The sequence below is a fragment of the Leptosomus discolor genome, chromosome Z (genome assembly GCF_034619465.1).
Source record: "Leptosomus discolor isolate bLepDis1 chromosome Z, bLepDis1.hap2, whole genome shotgun sequence".
In the NCBI taxonomy this organism is placed as follows: Eukaryota; Metazoa; Chordata; class Aves; order Leptosomiformes; family Leptosomidae; genus Leptosomus; species Leptosomus discolor.
The window spans coordinates 62,734,798-62,753,919 of NC_141419.1; the positions used below are offsets into that span (position 1 = coordinate 62,734,798).

Consider the following 19,122-nt stretch of genomic DNA (forward strand, 5'->3'; position numbering starts at 1 on the left):
CAGAGATGTACCCTCGCCACTAACAGCGAGGTATCTGTCTTTTTCACAGACATAGTTGAAGACATATCCTGGATCCTCCTTAAATTTTTCAGTCCTATTCTTGTTCTATTCTTTACAATATTTTTTGAAAGTATGAATTTTGTTTTGGTGCTAAAATTGAGAATTGCAAAGAGGTCATGTTATCTGCCTTAACTTTACTAAGGCTTCTGACACTGTGTCCCATAACATCCCCAAGGAAAAACTGACGAAGTACAGGTTAGATAACTGCACAGTGAGGTGAATTGAAAAGTGGCTGAATGGCCAGGCCCAGATGGTTGTGATCACCAGCACAAGTCTGGTTGGAGGCAAGTCACTACTGGTGTACCCCAGAGGTCAATATTAGGGCCAATACTGTTTTACAACACCTTCACCAATGACCCAGATGATGGGGCAGAGTGCTCCCTCAGCAAGTTCACAGATAATACAAAACTGGGAGGAGTGGCTGACACGTAAGATGGTTACACTGCCATTCAGAAGAACTTGGACAGGCTGGAGAATTCATCCATGACTCAATCTCAAGAAGATCAAAAAGGATAAATGCAAAGTTCTGCATCTGGGGAGGAATAACGCAAGGCACCAGTACATGTGGGAGGCTGATTGGCTGGAGAACAGCTCTGCAAAGAAAGACCTGAGGGTCCTGATGGACAATAAGCTGACCATAAGATGGCAACACCGCATAGCAAAGGCAGACAACAGTCTCCTGGGCAGCATTACGAAAACTACTGCCAGCATGTGGAGGGAGGTGATCTTTTCCCTAAACACCAGTGAGGCCACACCTGGAGTATTTTGTCCAGTTCCAGGTTCCCCAGTACAAGAAAGAGATGGACTTACTGGACTGAGTCCAGTGAAGGGCCACAAAGATGATGAAGGGATTGGAGCATCTCTCACATCACAAGAGGCTGAGAGAGCTGGGACTATTCAGCTTGGAGAAGAGAAGGCTCACAGGGATCTTATTCATATGTATAAATACCTGACAGGTGGGAATGAAGAAGACAGTACCAGACTCTTCTGGTGGTGCCCAGACACATGACAACAGACCACAGGCAAATACTAAACGTGAAATTTCATCCGAGCAGGGAAACACTGTTTTACCGTGAGGCTGGTCAAACACATTGCCCTGAGAGGCGGTGCAGTCTCCATGCTTGAAGATATTCAAAACCTGAGTGGACACAGTCCAGGACAACCTGTTCTAGCTGCCCTGCCTGAGCACAGGGGGTTGGACTGGATGGTCTCAAGAGGTCCCTTCCAACCTCAACCATTCTGTGTGACTCTGTGTGAAAGAGGAAGAATGACTAGTGTGCTTTATGATTATACACAGGCCTACTTATTCAATTCAAATGTGCATTTCTGATGCTTGGAAGGTTACCGCATTTCTTTTACAAGAGGCAAAATATCTCATCAACATCCTGAAGAAAGATGCTGGTGAATTGCGAAAACCATCATGCATGGACATGCCTGGTCCATTTGCTTGCCACACATTTCAGCATTACTTGCACAAAAGCAGATAGTGCTTCTGTCTTCAAGAGCAGCAAAGCTCTACATATTCAATTGAAGTAGCCTCTGTTCTTTATAAATCTTGTTTCCTTTTTCTTGCCTAAAAACCTAACAGAAGTGTAGAAAAAATAAGCCGTTCTTTTCCATGCACTTTACGTAGGTATGCCAAGGTCACACCAAAGCATCATGTTCTCATCTCTGCATATGAATTTAACTCCTATAATCTGCAACCTTTAAAATCAAGGCTCGTGTTAGTAGTCACAAATGCAGTTTACTCAATATTGGAATGTTAAACATTAGATAACAGCATAATATTTTTAACAGCATAATTCTTGTTTCCCCTGGCTGCGGGGGGGATACATTTACTAAGTAAATAATTTCATGGTTATCCTAATGATATAATTTATTTCTGAAGACATAAACCCAACTTCACTCACAAATAAAAGTTTGTTCAAAAAACCCCCACCATGTTAGTCTTATCTTGGCAGTTTTTCCTGAATCTCCTTTCGCTGACTCAGTTCAATATGATAAAAGTAGAGTTCAGTTTTCCTTTACGTTCTGTCTCGTTTCCTCCTCTACATAACATGCTGGTGTCCTGTCTAGTAATTAAAACACCAAGCAAGCCCTTTTTATTCCTCTCTCTGGTCTTCTCTCTTTTATGTACTAACAACTGTTTCATCTCCCTTCATTCCTTTGGATACAGCCCTTGACTATTTTCTGCCATCATTTCTCACCCTGCCTCTTGCAGCTTTCCTTTCTAGATGTCTCCATCTTGCAGCTCTTGACATTCTCCATTTCAATCCGAACACTGGGTTCCTGTCACTCTGCATTACATATATGCGCCAAAGGCCTTCGCAGCTTTCCTTGGGCTCTTCCAATCACGGGGCCACTTTTGGGTGTGCTGCTCAAATTAGTGATATTTTTGGTCATGAACTTTGAAGAGCTTGGGAGTTTGTATTCAATATCCTACTCTTGAAAGCACTTTCATAGCATGATCAAAATTCCCCTTTCATTTTCTGATTACAACATGCTCTCCCCTTCTGTAGTCTGACATATTTCCATGATCATCCAACCAAACAACAAACACCTGGACATGAATACATTCCAAAAATAGAGGCCTTGTGGAGATGAAAGAGGACAATATAGTGACAAATGTGTCCTGATTCATTGTAGGAAACTAGAAGAAAACAGTCACAATCCTTGTTCAGTCAGTATAGTCTTAAAGAATAAAGACAAGTTTGTTTGTCTTTCTTTACCTTCCCTCCCACCTTGGCCCAAAAGGCTATTTGACATTCAGTTCTGCCTCTGCTTGGGGCTTGTTCTGGCAAATCTTTCCTACTGGGTGACAGCTTTGCTTTTCTTCCCGTAACCCCTTCCTGGTCACAGAGACTCCCTCCCCACTCTCTTGCACTTCCCCAAAACTCCTTTGAACCAAGGATACCAAACAGATTTTTTTTTTTTTTTTTTTCTAATTTATAGATTTCTGTCAGGTCAGTCAATTGAATGGACTCACAGAAGGATTCAGTAAATGCCAGAGCTCATGCAAGGTACCTCCATGGGAGTTTGTTGAGACCAGGGAAGTGTACGTCAGGAATCTCCTCTTTTTATGACAGTAAGCTATGAGATCAGCTCTCCCCTTCTTGTGAAATGGCAGCATGAGACTACTCATAATAGTTAACTCTGTACCTGAGAATATGCAGTTGCAGCTTTGGGCTTGCAATTTGCAACTGTTTAACCCACTCCTGAAAACAGGGAGAAAGAGATACAAGAATCTATAAACTTGTAAGTTATTATCTCACAGCTCTTTATAACTTAATTACCAGATAATGGTGCTAATCCTTCCAAATCCATTCTCATTATATATGGAAAAGCTTAATCTAAATGTATGCAATGTATACTTTTCATTACAGAGTTCCATCAAACTGTTTTTTAAAGTTATTTCTTTTAGACAGAAAGCTAAACCACAATGATAATCTCATCAGCTAACAGTACATTTCCAGTCATACCTGTGATCATACTTGATATGATTAATGGCAAAATGATGAGCTTAAGCATTCTCATCAGCACTTCCCCGGGAAAGGAAAAGTAGAATTTATCCAGATTAGACAGTCTGCCATACTCCCGTACCAGCATGCCGACTCCAATACCTAAAAGGCACATAAAAAGAAGTGACACAAATTAGCAGTAATTTATAGTAGGGACACGGAGGAAAAGGAGGAAAACCAGAAGCAGAACAGTAAAACTACAAAAGCAACTAACAGACACATTTTTACAGCCATGGTGGAAGTTCTAAAGCAAATTAGAGATGTTTCCTTTTCTGTTCCGTATATTGATGACAGGCACAGTAATTACACATATAATTCTGAACTTGAAGGATGTCTTTAGGTATGTCTTTGGAAAAAAGCTTGATTACACCCTCTGATTATCAGTCCAGTCCAGCAGTGACTTAACCTGCTTTTACTAGCTCTAGAAGACCAATAACTGGCATTAAAAAAAAATCAATATAATATTTAAACACTACCAAACATTAAAGAAAGAAACAAAGAAAGAAAGTGATAGGATATAAATATTTTAGACAATTTGAATTGGCGAAAATATGTTTACCGAGCAGGAATGCTTTCAGTAATTGCTGTTGTACATAATTAGAAAAGAGTGTGACTACAATCACTAAAGTAACTTAATTTCCAGGAAATTGATCAACAAAAATACACTCAGCCTATTTCACCCTCATTCCCCTACATGACTGAGCTACAAAACATCAGACTATAAATTTAATCAGTGTTTGAGCCATGGCACAAGGCACCTTCCTCTTATCTTTGGATTAGATGAATTATCAGACAGTTCTAGCTTCTGAGACAAATCACAGATAAGAGTTCTACCAAAAGAAAATAAATCATAGGCCAAAAGACAAAATTTCCTCAGTTTGACAGGCAGTACCTTTATTTTCAACATGACTTTCAAATTAAAATCACCACTATAGGAAATGTATTCATCATGTTTACAAAGCATTATGACTGTTGTTTCACATATGAACTTCATAATGCTTCAGTCCTGGCTAAACTGAGCGTCAAGAGATCCACTTTCTGACTGGATTCAGCAAGAGACATGGCAACTCAGAACCCTTCACTACCCACCAAGTGCTGAAAGGTCTTATTCATATAAATAGCCTCACTTAAGTTAATGGAATTATTTACACCCTTTGGTATTTTAGTGACATCAGTGGTGTGTATTTCGCAGCAAAACTGTTACAATGGCACAAGAAGGTGCTACCAGTCTACTTTTACCACCCTCAGTGGCTCATGTAAACTTGAAGGGTCACAGGAAAGCTGCTAGTACCCAAGCCAAATGCACCTCTTACCTCAGTTTTATTTTTCATATAATCATAGAACCATAAGACAAGGCATTTAAGTTAGATGTTGCTCAAGAAGCTGGTGTAAAGTCTGACTAAACAGGCTTACAGGATATGTTCCTTATTTTAAGTGATGGAAGTTGCAGAGGCAGACAATATCAGCAGGTTCAAAATCAGCAGGTTCAAAATCAGCTTTAGGCAAATCCACTGACAACTGGTCTGTAATGTTGATATCGAAGAAAACAGACAGGGATCCCATATCCAATTCTCTACTAAACATGAAACTCATTAACATTCTCTTCTACAAAGTAAGGATTTTTGCCAAAATCCTCCCTAAAGATTCACCATGGCTCTGGTTTGTGCTAGTTCACATGCTATCTGGATGTCAGTTGATGCAGAAATGTAAACTACTAGTTACCTTCACAGTATTTGCCTCTGAGAGCACAAAAAGATAATGAACCACCTTTTCTGTGCTCTAGCACATGCAAAAACAAGGTGAAAGCAAACAGAAGCAGATTATAAACTCCTACCAAGTCTCTCCTGTCAATAGAGAGAAGGAAAACGAAAAAGTTAACCTCTCAGACAAACAGGCTGCTCTAAGCAACTATTAAGATTTCTGACTTAGGTGTCATCTGCACCAGTGAACAAGGACAGTTTAAATTCCTTGCAACAATCCTGAATCTTAATAGCCTTGAAGATATTTGCAATATTATGTAAATGTCCTTCATCAGTGAATGATAAGATGCAATGCTGCCTAATTTCTAATCTAATCTAGTGACTGAAGTAAATGTGTTGAAAATAATTAGTGTACACTTTAAGATAAGCCCAAGCAAGAGAAAACTCTGTAAAATGGTTACACGTATTGAAGTAAGTTGCTAAGGCTTTGATCCTGAAAATACCAGTGTAAACAGCTGAATCTAAGCATACAGGTAATCTCCATGTCTTCAGACTATTCACATAACTTAGGGTAGGTATATGCTTAAATTGCACCAAGACTAGACTGCATGGTTATTAAAAATTGTGTCATGCAACATTACCTTGAGCAAGTGTGACTAAGACATGTTCTAACCATGTGGCTTTCATTCCAGGTGGTGACTGTTGTGTTTGACCAGCTGGGAAGTTTGATCATTTTACATTTACCAGGATTACTAGCAGATAGAAAGATTCACCCTGATTTTCATTCTTCAGAGTTCTCTTTTCCCCTTCTTTAGGTTTCACTATAAAAACTTCCCATGTGCTCTCAAAATTTTAGCTGGGTTTCCTTAAGCTTTTTCACTTACATTTTTTTTTTTTTTTTTTTTTTGGTGAGGATATGATTTATCTAGTGGCAGTAACTGTGGATAGACTTCCTCATTCTAACAATCTCTTGAAACTACATTATTGCTTTTCACTTCCTTGTTCATGCTATTCCTTTACCAGACAGAGCGCTTATATCCATATGAACATGTGTAGTATGACAAAATACAGTATAATGCAGCTACTTTTTAATTTGAGCTAGCATTTAGCATATGCTGCTTGAATTTAACAGAGGAATATATGAAGACATTTTATTTTCTAAAAGTAACAAGAGATGGTTAGAAAGTTAGCAGAATAAATTTGCTTATGTACTGGAAACAGACATTTACAGGACTTTTTGATCCTCATCACAATAACTAAGTTCAACTGGCATTTTCTTCCTGGGAATTATAACACACAGAAAGAAGTGTGGCCCAGCATTAACATATTTCACATGGTCACCAGTGGTTTTAATATTACTTTTATTACAGCAGCCCTAAGCAAGTATAGATGAAAGTCTTATAAAATGTTAACTTCTCCACATGAATGCTACTGATACTCCACCATTTCTAATTCTTACATGTGCAATTACTTCTAACAACCACAAAACACCCCATAGTAGTCAAAGCTTCTACTATATATTAGGATTTTTCCTTTCTTTTAATTTATCTTTTTTTTTTTTATTTATTTATGGAATAATTTACTTCTGCTTTTTCTTAAAAGAGCAGAACATCACTTTTCCTGCTTGCCCTCTTCCTCTTTCCCCAGTTTCAACCACTCCACCTTTCTTCTTGTCCATGCTAAATTGTTTTTCCTTCTTCTCCATCCCCTCTCCGAGCTTTTCCTTTTTGCGCACATGGCTAAGCTAGTTTATAACTTTTACCACAAGAGCAATCATCTCCTTACAGTTCAATGGCATGTACCCCTTAAGGTCCAGATTTCTGCAACACTGGGCAGAAGGGAAGAATGAAGGCAGAAAAAAACAGTACAATCCCTTGTCTTTAATTTAATTTTCTAAGGCAAGTATCTCCTTGAACTGTGCACAGTACAGCATATGCTGTATAGCACGGTGTGTACATTTTCCCTCCCAGCAGACACTGACACAGAAAGTGAAAGGAGTAGCCTGGGTCCATGGGATTGTAACACACAAATTCCTTGTCTGAACCCCTATGAAACAACACATGCCTTGACTCCTTGGCACTACTTTCCCAGGCAGCACATAGTCTTTTTACAAGCTTGCTAACAGAGAAAATCCTTCAAATAAAGGCTGTAAATGCAGACTAAGAGAAGTGAGGGGTGAGTGTGAGAAGAACAATAAAAGAAAAACAGAGTGGAAGAAAACCACTGAAAATGAGCATAACAAGAGAAATCTGTTGGCACCCATCTTCCAGGTAGTCACAGGAGTCCCAGCATAAAAAACTAGAGGGGAATACATGCTTCCCCACATGTATGGAATGACCCATTTTTTGTTGTGTTACCCAGGAAAAGGGGAGCAGGAAGTACTGCAAAGGGATAGCACCTGCAACTAGCAGCACTGCATGTAGCACTCAATCCATCACATCTGCCAAGCCTGAGGCTTTCCAGGGCCTAGGAGATGATGGCTGGGTGTAATAAGGTGGCAGAACTAGTTTCACCTGTGTGCAGTGAATGGAGCTCAGAAATTAAGTAAAATGTGTCTTGGGAGACCATTATGTTGCAGGTTCTGTACATCTGCAAAGCTAACTCTGTGGCATTTGGGTATCTGGTGAACAATCATTTGTCACAACCTGACCTAAATCTGGAGTTATGTCTTTTCGCATATTGCTGCTGTTTCTGAAATGTTGTCTAAGGGAAAAGGTGAATTATTTGCATGGGAACAACTACAGCACTACTACATTTTTCTTAAAGTACTGTGCTGCAGGTTCATGACAGATTTGGAAATGAGTAAGAAAAGAAACACACATCCTGTTCAAACAAATTCCATAATGTCTGGGCTCATCTATACTAGCACACATGAGGAGTGTCACAGGTTGTCCTATAGCTATTGTAAACTTGCAAGAATGTGCCGCTCTCTCAGCAGCCACCTGAGCAACCACATGTCAAGACTATTTACAGTTTTTCAGGGAGTAGTGGCTAAATCCTGAAACCTTTTTTGTATAATTTTGTGGAGTCAACACAATTCAGATCTTGAATTTGAAAACTCAGAATGCCTGAGTAGCTGAAGCTGTTCAGGATATGCAGTATGACCTGACTGCAGCTACTTGCTCTATGTCATTACCTCTGTGGGTTAGATGGTCTTCTGAACCTGATTACATCTTTGATAACAAGATGGCATGATACTATGCACCTTTACTTTACCTTCATTCACAGGTAAAACAACTCACGATTTGGAAGCAAATAACTGAAGTCCACACATAGACACGCCTGGTCCTGTTTCTCACTGAAAGAGAATATAACCCAGATAAAACTGTTAACTAACAGGTAGGACTCCCTAACACGTTATTTGCACTCATGGATAACAGCACTGATACGGGATGCACGGTGTTAATTGACAGGGAGTTCTCACTCCACCAGTGTGCATGACACTACAGAAACAGCACATGCCTTCAACTCCCACTGACTTTATCATCGGAATGATCCTCAGGAATGAACCATAAAGACAACGAGAAAAGAAATCCAGTGTATATTTCTGGAGAAAAAATAATCTGTTTTGTAAAATGATCTATTCTGAATTACACCATGTTGCGCTCTGAAAAAATGTTGTATTTATTTTTCCTGTTTTCATATAATTCCAGCATGTAGAAACTCCCTTTCACTGGAGCAGAGTTAGTGATACTGGCTGATACTGAGAGACACTGGGGGAATTAGAGGAATTTTGCTTTGATATAGCATTGAAAGAAGAAAAAACGTGGGCCCATTTTGTGGTTCAAACGTGATATTTAATTGTACTGTAGCAACACGGATTGTGCTATTAACAAAGTGATTAAGCTCTTCATAATTTCACATGATATGCTGTTCAGGTGACAGACTAAAATACTATTACTTCCATCATACTGGTGGGTCTTAATTGGATTATCTTTAAAACAGATGACTCATGGGACTGAAAAGGCTGGCAAAAAAAGATCATGGATTTGATCTGAAGGACAATAGAAAACATTCAATATAAACATATCAAATTGCAGCGCAGGCAGGCAAAATTTTTGCAGTCTGTGACATAATCTGAGGCCTTTAATAACATTTCATAAAATCCATTTTGTTTCTGGTCTCTCTAGAGTTTTTGTAGTATCACTGACTGTTTCTTAGCTACAAAGAAATACAGAGTGTCAGCTACAAAACACCGAAAGAGAGGGTGTAGAAGAAATTGTTACTTACAGTAACACTTACAAACTTATTTCATCTTATTAATTCAGCTCTCTTTGCATTCTTTTTAATATTTTCTAATGTCATGTATTTTACTGTTTTACACTACTTGACAATTAATATTGCTTCCAATAAACATACTGATGTGACTGAAAAAAACAAGATTCTTAGAAAACTGCAGGCAAATACTGAGGTAGGATTTAGAGTCTCTGGGGTATAATTGCACGGCAACTGATCTTAATTCTCTGGATGTCAGTGTTGCCCAGGCTACTAGCTTCCTTACAAAGATATGTGAAGAAAAGTTCTGAGATATCTTCCAGAAGAAAGTCAGATCTTGGTCTACTGAAAAATACTTAGTAGGAATGTATTAGAGGAAGGTGTGCTCATTCCTCTGCCGTGCTGAGACCCTCAGTCCTCTCTCTGATTAACCTGTTGAGGGTGCAGCAGTTGTAAATTCCTTCACACAAATGACACACTGTCACCTGACTGCAATGTGAGGAAAGTTCGGGTGGACAGTGACTCCCTGTGATGGACCTTCAAGAATGAAGGCAAGGTGGAGCACTGGCCAGAGGGGAAAAGCCAGCTTCTCCAGTGTGGGGTACTTCCCTTACTCACAGCAGGGGTGAAGGCCACTGCAGCTGGCAAAGCCACATAACTCCTGCAACCTTCTGTGCGGCAGGAGCCTGTAGCAGGGCTGATTACACAGAGCAGCCTGTAGCAGTCACTGATAACACAGAGCGGCCTCTCTGCAACGCAGCCCTGCACAGGACCCACACCACCTTTAGTCAAACCAAGTGCAGTCATTTCATTAAGCCAGGGAAAGGGAAATAATGGCCATTCTCCTGTGACTATGAGTGACCACAGTTCTGCTGAACGCTGAACCAGTGTTCCCCCGGAATGGCAAGGTGCAGACAGTTAAGCACTTTGAAAATTTAACTTTCCTATTAGAGTCTTAGTTTCCTCTCATTTATCTAATACACTGTAGATTAATTTCATGTGTGCATGTCTTCAGTATGCAGATGTAAGCTCTACCTGAGAAGGCAAAGATAAAAGAATACAGTTGAAGGAAAGAAAAAAACTTTACAACCACACGTCATGTATATATATGTATCTCAGCACACCAGCGAGAACTGCCATTACAGAACCTACTTACAGGAATAGACCATTAACACACAGAAAAAATACAGAGAGGTGTTGTGAAGAATTCATTCCTTACTTAATCCTCAACTCTGGTAAGATAAATCAAGTTGTATCAGAGATACAACTTGCCTCTTTCACAGCTTTTCAACAAACTCAGCGACTCATTAGGTTTGTGAAGTTAAGTACTTTACTTACAACCTTACCATCGTAAACACCATATTATCAAGATTATGTCATAAATTAAGTAATCTGGAGAAAATGACGGTTCTTTCCAAGCAGCTATACGACTTCATGAATTTGGATGTGTCCTGGTGAAAGCACCTGTTCTGTTGGGGAATACTGTGTGAAACTCATTAAGGCTTCAGGAAAAGTGAACTCAAACCAGAACACACACAAAAAAGGACTGCAGAGTGATGAAAAGAATGAGGAGTCTACCTTCTGAAAAGAGATTAGAGCTTGGTTTGCCCAACAGGGATGAGTGAGCTAGAAATACAGAAAACAGTTGAATAGCAGAGAAAGAGCAATGTTTTAACAAATGGATGCATACAGAACCTGAATATGTTTGGACTGGAAATTGTAAGGCTTTCAACAGACTGATGAATATAGCTTCCTAGGAGGATGTGCAGCATCAAGAAGCCTGTCCAGCTTTAAGGTGGAGCACAATATGTTACAGAAGTTTACCTAAAATGGTGTAATCTGAAGCAACAGTAGACTAGATGTGATAATCCAGGAGGTATCTTTCCATCTTGTATTTCTGTGTTTTACAGTAAAATTGAAATGTAACTTGGTAATGGTAACTTGCCCTTCTTTTGCAGACCTTCCCCATGACCCCTTTCATCCATCACTTCTAAAATCACTACTTCACCCCACCCATCTGTAACTTGGGAGCCTTCTTTAACTTTGACCTCTCTCCTCTGCAGTCATCCAGACGGGTACAGGTCTTGTTGCTTCCTCCATGTCTCCACATCCACTCAATTTTATAAAACAGTGCTTTCATTTGGACCCCTTTTGTAACTCATTTCAGATACTGTCATGTCCCCAGTTCTGGCGTTCCTAGTCTCTAACAGTTTGCTTACTTGGCCTAACATATTACAAGACTAGTGGCACCATTTCAATACCACTCAAAAAAAATAGAGCTTCTCACCCTTTCTTGTAAAAGACCACTGATCTTCTGTTCTCTTTCCACAACATTTGCTTGCTATTCCAAAGCTATATGAGCGCCTTTGTACATCCTGTATAGCCCAAGAGATATTACCTCAATAGAGCACATCAGGAAAAACACATCTTCATTTAAGATCCCTGAAACACACAAGAAACTAAATGGTTGGCAATAGTGTAAGAAAGGTGAAAGGCTAGTAACTGGGAATATCTGCCAGATTCTGACCCTTGTTACAGCTTCTGTTTTAAACTGTGATGAGACGAAAGGACAGTAAACAGGACACACTGTTCTAGCTATCACCTTGTTGGAAGGGCAGTGGAATGATTCTGACTGTAACAAATTGAGATAAGCAGCTGGAAAGGCAATATAGTGGAAACTAAAGAGACAGATAGGACATGCAGAAACATCATTATTCTGAAACTAATGAAGACGTCAAAGTATTGAGAAACCAGAGATATGACCTAGAAAAATAGTTCAGAGTAAGCAAGGCCAGGTTGTTTACGGTTCCAAAAGCATGAAAGGACCAAGAAATGGGTGTTTTGCAATATATTGTAAAAATACTTAGATTATATAAAAGCCAGAAATTGTTACCATGTCATTTAATCTTCTGGCTTGGTTCTCAGGGAATGTGCAAAATGTGGAACAACAGTAGACAGAGGAATAAATCTGGAACACTATGTCCAATATAGCCCTGATCTTCAGCATAATATATGATACAGACGTGCAAGTGTTGTTTTTGAGTAGTATCAACCTGAACATTATCTATTTGTTGGGGTATACAAGACAAAAGTGTATTTAGGCTTTGTTAAGATGTAAACGGAAAACAAAAAAAAAATTTTGTAATTACATTGTAGTATTTTCCCTTAAGTCATATTGGGAAATTTGAAACAGTAAATATTTTGCTGGTGTTAGTATTGGTGTTATTGTTTCAAATGGAAAGAAATATTTCAGTGACTTTGGTAGCTTTGGGGCTTTTCAGAGTGTGAATAGACCTTAGGCTCACTCCTTCCAAAGCTCCCTTTATTTAAAAGTTCAGCTCTAGTGACACTTCACCACATAAAGTGGAACCCAAGCTTTATCTTAAAACAAGACACAAAATACATGGACAATAGGAAAACACTTTACAAGTCGGAAGAAAAAATAAAAGTTAGGTTTTCTTTGCTTCAAAACAGCTCAAGAGGGTTTGTGGGTTTCACACATTTCTGAACAGAACCCATCCTGTATCAAACTGCAGTGTGACAGAGTTGAATAGAGAGATAAGCATCACAACTGTCTAAAGAGGCACAAAAAGTCACAAGGACCACCTATGCTACTCTAAATCACACCACGAAGAAACCAGAGTCTTCTGTTAAATTTCCATGCTACCACAGTTGATTCAGGATGTCTGGTATTCACTTGTTATAAATTCCAAATTAATAAAATGTTATGTTTCAAAATTCAAAAAATTAATCAGATGTTTGCTTTACAACTATACTTGTCAGAAACTGATAGGGTATCAATTCCTTTGCTTTAGTATATTCCCTTTAATTCTTTTTCCTGCTGTGAAGACAAGAGCTCTGGTTTTGCTAGTGTATTTCAAAAGGCAGTTAATCTGCTTCATTGTTTGTAAGCTCCACACTATATCGTGCAAGCAAAGAGAAATGGTACCAAGGACAGCCTTAACTAAGCTAATAGGCAACTTTTGGTAAGGGTACAAGGAGGTGGAAATGAGCAACAGTTAAGCCTTACTCCATATCCAGAATGGGCTTTTTATTTTTAAATTACCTTTGTCAGAGACAGAAACAACTTACTGGGAGAAACTGAAAGACTTTATAGGTTTATGGTGAGGCTGCAGGCTACATTTGCAAAAGAAACTTTCCACCCTCAGGAGTATGGCAGCTCCCTGGATTCAGGGTGGCCTTCTATGTGGTGAGAGGCCGTCAACAGAGTGACATGTTACTAATTGTTCTGTTGTCATCACTCTGCAAGGCATTAACTCTTGTAAGAATGCACTGGTGGGCTTCCAGTAATGCTAGCATGTGCTGACACTGCTCTGACATGGATGAATTGTAAAGGAACTAGTTCTTTTAAAAGCAGCTGTTGAATTCCTTTGTATCTGATTACAGAGGGGGTCTAGCCTTTCAGTTAGCAGGTGTGAATGCACCTAACAATGTGGGTTTTTTTAAACACAGGCCTGTGAACAAAAAAATATAGGGAGCTATTATTACTTAATAGTATAATACAAAATAATAATTTTCATTACAATTAAAGAGAATAAATTTTTGGCATATGGACTGCTGGGATGATATCATAAAGCACAAAACAGAAGCTCCAGTGGCTGCTGCGTTTATCAAATCCTGGCAAACAGCTACAGCCGTACCACTCAGAGCTTGTGCAATGCTGGTGTCACAGATAGGAACAACGCATATTTTAATCTCACTCTGAAACGCAGGGAGAAGAGGAAGTCTGATGCCAGCCTCAACCTTCCCACACGGGAACCGCACAAGCACGGTGTCTGATCCTGCAGGGGCCGAACACGCTTCACCTCGGAGGCGCACAAGTCAGCTACTACGGCACGCTGGAGGCGTTCGCCCGCCCCCTCCCTCCCTCCCTCCCTCCGCCACCTCTCCGCCGCCGCCCCCCGACTCCCGCAGCTCCGCACGCCGCCGGCTCTCCGGCCGCCCGGTCCCTCCCGCGCCACCTCGGACAGCTCCCGCCGCCCCGCCCCGCCCCGCCCCCACCCGCACCGGAGCCCCGCTTCCCTCGGCACCGCGGCGCGCCCGCCCGCTGAGCGGAGCCTGGAGGGCGGCCCCGGCGGCGGAAACGGCGTCCGCCCACCGGGACGGACAGGGCTTTCGGCCGGCTGGAGAAAGGGCGTGCGCCTCTCGCAGTCTCTGGCGGCTGTACCCGCCGAAAAGCCGCACTTCTCGTACCTTCCCCGCGATCATCTGAACCACTCCGCACGCGTGCTGTTAAAAACCCAGCCTCCAGAGTCACAGGCAGGTCCACAGGTGCCTCAAGTTCTGAACTTGTTTAGGAAGCGACAGACCGGCACCGCATACCGTAACCGAAAAAAAAAAAAAAAAAAGTACCTGTAACCTGCAAATTTATGCACACCGAATCCCTCAGAAACATGTTCCCTAACCACAGAACTACTACATAGACAGTGGTCTAATAGATTTGAAAAATGTAAGTATTAAAAAAAGGATCACAACCTATTTGCGTATACTCTCCAAGTAGGTAAAAAGACCTCTGCTTTAGTACAGCGCTGCTACTGCAACTCCGTGCCTGAGACCATATGTACTCAAATCACTTCCACTGTAAGAAAAAAGCTGTCTTCCTGAAGAATTGTCTAGAACTACAAGCTATCAGGCTACAACCTGCGGACTAATGAATAAGTATTTACACACATCATCAGCCTTTTTACCTTCATGACCAGTTTGGTTGTGCTGCAGCAGTGACCTCTTGGAGACGTAGTGACAATAAAAAATAGATGCTCTGTGAGAATCCTATGAAGTGTGACTTAAACTCTCTCTCCCCTTGCAATTGTCCTTTGGAAACTTGTTTCAGGGTGACTAAATTTCAGGGTAACTTCTATCTTCTTTGACTTGATTATACAAACTGGAAGCAATACAATTTTCTTTATTAAAGGGTGAAGAAGCACTTGAAGTAAGTTGACTTTTAAATCACTTTTGTTAGCTCAGCCGCTTTGGGCTCAATATGGCCAGAGGAGCAAAAAGATTCAAGACACCGCTCCTTTTGCAGTTACCTACATGAGGCTGCTACTCTTCTGCCGCTCTGCCTCCCAGAGAAGGGCAGTGAGACAGGGGAGGCACAGACGAGCCCAAATCTCACCTCTGAGTCCCTGGTCAGCACAGATGACCCACTGCACGACCCCTAAGTATGCACTAAGAACTAACAAACAACAAACTTGCTTCTCAAGCCCAGTATTCAGGCAAATCTATCACTGAAGAGACACAAACCGCAAGCGTCAGATTCAGCCCTCAATCTGAAATTCAGTCAGCTTCACACTCCAAATCTGAGTTCACAGATCTCTCCCCATCAGTTTAGTGGTCTGAAACAGAATCGCTACCAAGGTAAGAAAAATAACCTCAAGTCTTGAGTTTTGTTTTTGTTGACTAATACATACAGGTGTTTCGACCAAAAAGACGTGACATTCTTAAGATCTTTTGTGTACAGATTGCAAACAATCCCTCCCCCGACATAAGAGGAATTACAGTATTTTTGAATATGGCAAATGATTGAATGCTTCAAATATAACTCATAAAATAATTACTCTTGAAGGAAAAAGTGTCTGGAATTCTGAGGGGTTTCTGTCTGTTTCTGTCTTCTCTTGTCAGAGATGCACACAAGTAAGCAGGGAAACTTTTCAGCTAAGTAAGGTTACTAGCCAAGTTAAGCATATCTTGCTAGGATGCTTAACATGGCTCTGATAATGACAAGCGAAGTCATGATTCCATATAACAGTGCTGGAATATCAGGCACTTTGCAGCACAGCTGGACAGCTTTCACAGTACACTTCCACAGCTTGCTGCATTCGTTATTTCCACTCCTCACTCATGTATACTTTTCTGAAAAGTCTAAACATATTTTCTGCTTTCAAAATAAGTTAGAGTCCTTTGTTCACGAATGCTAAATTGTTCTTCCAAACTAAGTAGATTAATAAACCTCACAGCAATTTCCCAGTGTATATTAAAGAAGAATAAACATGTAAATTTAATTATGAAGGGTTTGTGGACTCCGAGTATATTACAAACATCCCTCAAACTGTAATGAGAAGATAGTATACAATTCAACTGAGCCATCCATACAAGAGTTTCACTGTTCTCCTTGTGTAACTTAACTTCACCTCCAAGAAATAATGAAGACGCAGCAGATACACAGCTACTTGCAAAATGTGATTTAGTCCAAAGCTCAAGGAATTTTTATGAAGACTCTCTCTGATGTATTACAGAGCTCCCCTGGGTTCTGAACTGTTAATTACAGCATAGCAGGTAGAGAAGTCTAAAGTCACAAGAGGTATCTGGGTGCCTGTCACTCTCTCACTGTGAAGTCCCATTGGGTATTAGGGGGACCAGGGTCAAATTGTCTCCACAGTTCCCACACTGCCAGGCTCTGTGGCTCTCAGTGAAACCTCATTTCAGAATGATCAGCTTGTAGGAAGACATCTTCCACTTCAGTTCTACCTACATTCATTGAAGATAATGAGAGGGAATTATTTCTTAACAACTTCTGTAATTGGGAAGTATGACAACTCATATAAGTGTACCTGACAGGAGTACATGAAAAGGCAATTACACGTACACAAACACAGACACACATACACAGTCCTCCAGTTGTACAGCCAGATTTTCAAAGCAAGCCCTTAGCACTTGGTACACAGAACTCACAAAAATCTTTCCACTGACTGAAGAGGTGAAAAAACCCTGACATCTTTCAAATGCTGAATGCGTAGAGGAATGCACACATGTGTATGTAAGTACACCTGCGATCACAGCTTATAAATGGCTGGGTGGCACTCCAAAAGAATAATTCTCTCCTGAGCAAACATGCACAGAAATAGCTATGTTCCAGCCAAAATTCAAATCAGCAGAAAAGTCATCTGAAAGAGACCCATCAAACAGCAAGCGTTGTTAATGAAGTACTTAATGCAGCACTTCTCTATGGGAGCAATAATGCAAAGGAAGCTCTCCTTGCTTAGCATCAAAATAACCACCAGGAGAAAATGGAAAGGGTGTGTGACTAGGACCAAAATTACATCCTATGAAAAAGTCTCTTCGGCCAAGTCGTTCCACAGCTTCTCCTGGCCCTTTTGCTCACCTGTTCTTAATAAGAGGGCCTTAAACTAATTTCTCCTTCAGAAACTCGCCGGCAAGCAGAGGAGAAATCCTCCTATCTTTACAGTGACATCCCTGAAAACCTCACCGAAAGCTGTGTGGCATCGCCAAACTCTTCCTGTTGCATTACTTGCTTAGGCTATCAGAAGCACCCCAAAGCCACTCCAACGCCCCGCTGCCCAGCAGCCTCCATCTCAGCGGGGGTCCAACCTGCAGACGAGCCGAAGGCGCTGTCAGTCGGCCGTACTCCCCCTTGGCCGCTCCCGGCTCACCGTGCTGCGGCCCCCCAGGGTGGCACGGCCTGCCGAGAGTGGGCCGGGGAGACCTGCGGCGCCCGTGCACGAAGGGCTCACGGCCACCCGGTGCACTTGCAGGTGTTTCACAACACGGTTTTACCCTACTAATCACCAGACCTTTGTCATCCAGGCTGGAGGGAGGCATGCCGGGGGAGGACCGGCCCATAGGGCCCCGGGCGCCCACCTCGCGTCTTGGCACCCGCTGCCGACCTGATCGCTCGGGGGCGGGGGCGCTGCGCTCGCCCAGGCGAAACCCCGTTTCAGACCGAGCGCCACGGCCCCGTGCCGCTGCGACCCGTTCCCGCGGGCACGGCTACGCGACGCCCCAGCCCCCGAGCACCTCAGCCGCCCTGCGCGCCGCCGGGGGAGGGCAGCCGGCCCCCCTCGCCCGCCGTGAGGGCCGTCAGCTTTCCACGGCACCGGCGGCGGGCGGGGGGCGCCGCGCCGGCCTTGCGACGGGCAGGGCCGTAACGTGCCGGGCAAGGCCGGGCGGGTTCGGCGGCGCCGCACTCCCTCCCTGCCGCCTGTCTTCCCCACCTCACTCACCCATCAGCACGGCAGCCACTGTGCTCAGCAGGAGCCAGTTTTTCCTCAGGAAGCCCGGGCAGCTGCATCCCTTCCTGCCCGCCTTCGCCATAGCGGGCGGCGGCGGCGGCAGGGGGGGGCGACGGGCCTGGGGCGCTCCGAACCTAGCCGAGGCGAGCCGTACCGCTCCGCACTGCCTGCCTGCTTGCGTGCGCTCCGCGCTGCTGCACGCTCACAGAGGGGAGGCGGAGACGTTGTACCTCACCTGGCAACGGGAAAGGCCGGCCCTCCGCCCGCCCCTCGGCCTGCCCGCCCGTCCGCCTGCCCACCGCGCTGCACGCCCTCCGCCTCCCTGCCCCCCAGCCCCGCTACCTTGCTCTCCGCCCAGGCGAGCCGCGGGGCGACACCCGGCCGCCGGTCACCTCTCCTTGCTGGCCTTTCCCGCAAGTCCGCCGAGGCTACACATGGGGCACGGCGTCCTCCCGGGGCGCGGGCCAGCGAGGGGAGAGGGCAGGGCCTCGCCCGCCTTCCCGGGGGGGCCGGTGTCCGGAGCGCTTTATCTCTCCGACCCCACCAGCCGCGGGCGGCAGGGCAGGGCAGGGGCAGGAAGGTGCCACGGTGGCTGGTGGGCCCAGCCACGGGCTGACAGCCTGCGGCCCGCGGCTGGAG

The 19,122-nt window shown here is 43.0% G+C and overlaps 1 protein-coding gene across 1 annotated transcript in view; it reads right to left on the reverse strand.

The window, feature by feature from the left end:
• Positions 1 to 18,565, reverse strand: part of SLC1A1 (solute carrier family 1 member 1) — a 53,332-nt gene extending 34,767 nt beyond the window's left edge. The window contains exons 1-2 of the mRNA XM_086479818.1: positions 18,475 to 18,565; positions 3,540 to 3,680 (exon numbers count right to left, since the gene is read on the reverse strand). Of these exons, the coding sequence (XP_086335944.1) occupies positions 3,540 to 3,680; positions 18,475 to 18,565 (232 nt within the window). The remainder of the gene's footprint in view (positions 1 to 3,539; positions 3,681 to 18,474) is intronic.
• Positions 18,566 to 19,122: the final 557 nt, after the last annotated feature.